Below are 6,216 nucleotides of genomic sequence, written 5' to 3'. Positions count from 1 at the left end.
TACATGATTAGCTTGTATGGTGATGATAGATCGTATATTGTGGAGGGTAATATGGAATTCAATGAGTTAGGAGGAGAAAAAAATTGTCAAAAAATTCGTTGCACTTGTCAAAAGTTTGAAAACATTGGAATTTTATGTGGTCATGCAATTAAAGCACTTGATAGAATGAATGTTATGGAAATTCCAGAGAGGTACATATTAGGTCGATGGAGATTAGATGCCAAAGGTGGTGAAATTAAGGGAGGAAAAGTTGAAGTGGATGAGAATGATCCCAACTTAGAGGTATCAGCACGTTACAGGGATCTTTGTCCTAGGATGGTAAAGCTAGCAACTCAAGCATCTGTTTATAAGCCTGCTTATCAATTGGTTGATGAAGGGATTAAGGAACTGTGTACAAAAGTGAATAAAATGATGGTATCATTTGATGATTTGGGTGATTGTGGTAATGGAAACAACATTGATATGACTTCTAATCCTAACTTTGCACGAGTTAAAGGCTTAAAAAAAAAATGTGGACAGAAGGGTGGGGGTAGATTAAAACCTTGGTATGAGAAGACTAATAAGAGGAAAAAAATTATTTCACAACCTACCGATCTTAGTAAGGTATTGTTCACCTAATTGATTCTAATTTTTGCTTTCTTTTAGACTCATACGATGTATTGATAAATGTTATAATTTGTTTAGAAAATTGGTCAATCAAGCAACACGTTAATTGTTCAAAGTTCCCCTTTATGCCGCTCATAGGTTAGATTTTATTTTTTATATTTAAATTTTCTTATAATAGTATATTTACTTCTAACAATATTTTATGAATTAGGATGTTAGGATACCCTATTGGCCACAATTGATGAATTATGGTCACAATCTTTTCAAGCTTGACGATACTAACATTGCGTGCTCATCAAGTTATCCACAGTCTACCCCTTTATCTTCACAACTATTAGTTAATCCACAAACTTCTCAGGTATGCAATTTAAGTTTGTAATGTAGTTTGTTTTTAATAAAAAAATAAATTGATTCCAACATATTCTCTCACACTTATTCATTTTTATTTTTTTAGGGGATGTCATTTGATGAAGGAGAGCTCAATCCCACGGGGAACGAGTCATTCTTAGATAATGAAACTTTTTTAAAATTTTGTAGTCATTCACAACCTCCCCCGCAGAATTGAAATGTAGTATTTTTATTTTCATTTTTATCGTAATTCTTAGATAATGGTGTTTTTTTTTTTTTTTTTTTTTGAGACATATTTTGAATATTTCAAATGGGTTTTATAGAATTTTGTTTGAGCCTTGGAATTTTTTTTAGTGTTGTTTTGGATGGACATATTGTAGTTTTTGGCATAACTTGATAATTATTATTTTTTAATTATTGATTTGATGAATTATATTGTTTATTCTTGAAGTAGTCATTTTGCTTCTTGTTTAGATGAATAAGTGCAAATATATATCGAATTGAGTGGCGTCATTAATTCATAAAAAATATAAATTAAATGGACATTATCTATTCTCTCACTATGAAATTAAGAACCACAAAATAAAGTGAGATTATGACATTCACCTAATTAGATTTATATACATATAGTTTTTTTGTTTTTGTTTTTGTTTTTGTTTTTGATGACACTGCAGGTGGGTATACATTTGAATACTATAATAAATAATATATGTGTGCTTTATAATGTTGAGAACACAAAGTGGCGCAGTGGTTAGAGCGTTGCATCTGTGGGAGTGGTTAAGGGATCAAACCTTAGTACCGTTGGTATTGTTGGAAATTTTTGAAATAACCTTGGAGCCCAAAATGACATCGTTTTGGGCGCGCAGCAGGTGCTACTACGCAGCAGCATCCCCAAATCCTTTTCAAACATCACTTTTCCAATTGTCCACGTTCTTTTTGGGTCCACACGCCTACACTCTCTCCTATATATATCTCCCTCTTGCCCCACTATCTTCCATGATATTACAAGCATCACTATTATTCCATAGGGGTGAGCATGGTCCGGATTGGACCAGATTGGGGTAAAATCAAGACCAATCCGTTATCTACTGTTCCTGAAAAATTGGAACCAATCCGAACCAATCCATTTAAACACAAATTAGATGGAACCAATCCGAACCAATCCATTTAAACACAAATTGGATCGATTTAGGATTACGGATTCACATAATTAAATAACAAATATATATATATATATATATATATATATATAACACTTTAATTTCATAAAAACATAAACATAGCGCTATATTAGTTCTACAATAACAACATGTCTTTCTATAATAGTGACATACTGTTCTAGAATTTAAACAACCATAAGAAAACTAGTTTCGCCATAAGTATTTAGACCATTACAAGGTTTAGGTTTTGTATAGAATAAGAGAAGATACTGTGGGGGAGGATGTATAATAAAAATATAGATTATTTGTATACGGTCCGGATCGGTTCCAATCCGGAACCGTGGAGTTCAATTCGGAACTAATCCGTGAACTACGGTATTTTAATTCTTCAATCCGGAACTGAACCACGGATTCAAAAAACCAATCCAATCCTACTGGATTGGACTGGACTGAATCGAATTATGAATTTCACGGATTCCTTACTCAACCCTACTACTACAATCTCTTCTGTTTCAAATTCAATCTCCCTTGAGAAACACACACTCTCACTCTCTCTCTCTCTCTCTCTGATCTAGAATGGCCCAATTGAGCTCATTCAAGGCTTTGACAGTTTTCTTGGTCATCGTTATCTTCTCTGCTATTGGATCGGCACAAGACCTCAAAATGGCTCCAGCATCGTCACCGTCAATGGACGCTGGATCTGCGTACTCATTGCCGATATCTGGAGCTGGGATTGTTTGTTGGAGAGTGATGAAGGGTTCTTTATTCATTTATTTATTATTCTTTTTTTAGTTATTTCTAGAGGGAATGATATGAGAATGATTATACTTATTATACACATGTTTATGTTGAAAACATTATTTAATCATAGATTTGTTTAATGTTTATTGGTTCATATGTAACATACATACATGGTTTGATTTGTTTCGTAGAGCATTCGTATATTTCTGTTCTCATCATTTTTTGCGCCGTAACAACTTCTCTGTCCGTACCTCAGTTTTTGGTTATTAATTTATAAAAAAATATTTTGAACTTCTTATCTATTTATAATTTATCCTTAATATTTTTGTGTGATGAATATTGAATTAATAATGCATGAAGTTTATGAATAAAATGAATTTGAACTGTTAATTTTTTTCTAAATAAATTTTGAGTTGACAAATCTAAATTTGTAATAGTGTTGTTAATTTACCTAGTCTCACTGTCAAAATCAACTCCGAACCATATATCTTATTTAAATAATAAGATTTTCTATTTTTTAATTAAAAATAGAAAATATAATGTCTTAAATACATTGTTTAGAATGAGCAACAAGGACATGAAAATAGAGACCAAATTTTTATTTATTATCTATGATTTTCTAATAAATTTCCTTTTTATTTTTGATATTTTTGTTTGTGTCGAAATTTTTTAATAGATAAATTACATTAAAACCACCCTGAATACTTTTGAAATCACACTGCTCCCCTTTATCTTTTTAAATAAAAGTGATTACCACGGTTAAATTAATTGTAATGAGTAAATTACTAAAATACCCTTATTGAATAAGTTCATTTTCTACTTAATTTAGCAGAGAATTAAATAATATACCAATGGGAAAAGGTAAAAGATTATAAATAAATAAATAAAGGAAAAAGATAAGTCGTACTAGTAACCAAATGTCTCCATCTAAAAAGAGAGTAATGCTATATAAATAAATAAAAAAACAATCGTATTCTCTTCGTCTCAAAATAATAGTCTCTTTTGAGAAATTAAAATTTTTTTGATAATACAATTATTACATTTTAAAAATATTAATTTTTCAAAAGTACCCTTTGATAGTACATTTTTTTAGAAATATCAATTGTTATAATTGTATTTTTTGTGTTATTAATGATTTTTTTAGAAATATCAATTGTTATAATTATACTTTTTGTGTTATTAATGAATTTGAAAGAAGGGTAAAATAGTAAGTTCATTTTATTTTATTCGTTGACTTTTGAAAAGGGAATTAATATTTTGGGATAATAAAAAATGAAATAATGGACTAATATTTTGGAATGGATGGAGTATATAATTTTGAAAAAATTAATGAAACATCCCTCTTCAACTTTGTGTAGTAGGAGAGGTCCAATATATTTTTTTTATTAGCTAAGGTCCATCAACATTTTCATAGAGAAAATTCGACTCAAAGAAACTTTGTCCAACTTAGAGAAATTTTGTTCAACACAGGGAAATTTTGGTATGACCACAAAAAAATTTGTGAAAATTGAAATTTCTCTAAGTCGGGGGGAAATTTTCTAAGTCAGGCAAAAAATTTTTGAGTGAATTTTTCTTTGTGAAAATGTTGAGAGACATTAGCAACTATGAAAATATTGAATGTCATTCGTCTTATAAAATTTTAATATTAGGGACCTTAAAAAAAATCTCCCTATAATTTTCATACATAATAATGTGATTTATTGCTGACCTTTCATTTGAAAATAAAACATCATTATACATAAATTTATTTACAATAATGATATTTCCACATTATTCTTATCAAATTTGTTTATAAATTTTATATATATTTAAAATTGAGTAATGTTAGAGATTCCAAAAGTTCTATTAAAATTTTTACCAAATGTCTAACATAGGTGTAGGACCCACACCATGTGTGTCCCATGTAGGTCCCACACTCAAGTGAGACATTTGGTAGAAATTTTAGTACAGTGTGTTTGGTTTCAGTTTTCAAAAAATTAAATTGTTTGTTTTCTTATTTTTTTTGTTTTTAATATTTTTTAAATTTTAAGCAATTTTTTAAATTTTTTAGATATACCTTACTTAGATGTATCTAAATAGTAAAATATTTGTGAAAAAAATTAAAAATTAATAAATATACAAAAATATGAAAAATGTACTAAATTTTTGTTTTTTTATATTTTTTGGTATTTAGTATATTTTTTAAAGATTTTTTTTCACAAATTTTATACTTTTTAAGTGTATTTATGTTAGGTGTGTCTAAAAATATTTTTAAAAAAATTATTTAAAATATTAAAAAAATCATTGAAAGCATTAAAATATAAAAAATAAAAAAGTAAAATTTGTTAAAAATTATTTTCTGAAAAATAGAATCAAACAAACTGCTTAGGAACCGTAGCATTTTTGTTTTAAATTTTTTATCTAACAAAAATTGTAAACACAACGAAGCACAAAAGATGAGGCAGCGCTGCACTGGAACTTCCAACATGTGAATGAAGCACCGTGGTTTAATCCAAGTCTCAATGAGTGAATGAATTTAATTTTAAATGGATAAATTATAAATACATATTTTGAAGTTTAATTAACATATGAATCAATCTCATGTAGTTTTAAAAATTATATTTATTTCAAATCTCAAATATTTTATTCTTTAAAAATGAAAATTTTATTATAAATGATATTTAGGTACCAATTTTCATTGTGCAAAATACTGCCCAATCCACTAAAACCGCACCGATCCGCATCTATCCGCACCGCTCTAACTGCTAACCGCGGTTTAAACTTTAAAATTTATAATCCGCTAACCGAACCGCTCCGCTCCACTATAATTAATACATATATATTTTTTAACCTCCAATGAAATATCAATGTAAAAATGAGTGTGAGAGAGATTTAAGATATGAATTTTATTACAAATTAGTGGTTATATATATGAAACATATTATGTAAAATTACTTTGTGTTATATATCTAAAAAATATTATACAAATTAGTGTGATATATTATGCAAATGTATGATAATTAGTTAGAATATTCTTCAATTCGCCAATCCGCCAAAAACTGCCCAAATCGTAATTTTTCAATCCGCTAATCCGCCAATCCGCCATTCGGTTTGTAAATTTACTCTCAAACCGCCCGAATCGCACCGCGCATACCCCTAATTATGATAGTCGCTAAAAAGTTATCCTGAAAAGTTAAAAATAAGGCTTTTACCGATAAAATTTGGAAATGTCACTATTAAATAGACTTTTAGGAATAATAATTTGGTCTCAAATTGGTTTATTTTTTGAGTTAAAAAATTTTGTCCTAAAAGGATAATAATTCATCACTAATATCCAATTTTCGTTACTAAAAATAAATTAACAACACTTTTCGCAACAAAA

At 28.6% G+C, this 6,216-nt stretch overlaps 1 protein-coding gene across 1 annotated transcript; it reads left to right on the top strand.

The window, feature by feature from the left end:
* Positions 1-3: 3 nt before the first annotated feature.
* LOC114322016 (protein FAR-RED IMPAIRED RESPONSE 1-like) lies at positions 4-1,709 on the top strand. The gene is made up of 3 exons (XM_082913153.1): positions 4-603; positions 818-964; positions 1,629-1,709. Exons 1-3 carry the CDS (start codon positions 4-6, stop codon positions 1,707-1,709), a joined length of 828 nt encoding a protein of 275 aa, XP_082769279.1.
* The last annotated feature ends 4,507 nt before the right edge of the window (positions 1,710-6,216 follow it).

Source organism: Camellia sinensis, chromosome 2, assembly GCF_055761805.1.
Source record: "Camellia sinensis isolate YWXY chromosome 2, ASM5576180v1, whole genome shotgun sequence".
Taxonomy (NCBI): Eukaryota; Viridiplantae; Streptophyta; class Magnoliopsida; order Ericales; family Theaceae; genus Camellia; species Camellia sinensis.
This window is presented reverse-complemented; position numbering and strand designations above follow the sequence as displayed.

Excerpts from the sequence above, each read along its gene's own strand:
- LOC114322016 (XM_082913153.1), top strand. The coding sequence starts at position 4 with ATGATTAGCTTGTATGGTGATGATAGATCGTATATTGTGGAGGGTAAT. Across the intron at positions 604-817 it reads AACCTACCGATCTTAGTAAG|GATGTTAGGATACCCTATTG; the intron begins GTATTGTTCACC and ends TTTATGAATTAG. Across the intron at positions 965-1,628 it reads TTAATCCACAAACTTCTCAG|GTGGGTATACATTTGAATAC; the intron begins GTATGCAATTTA and ends ATGACACTGCAG.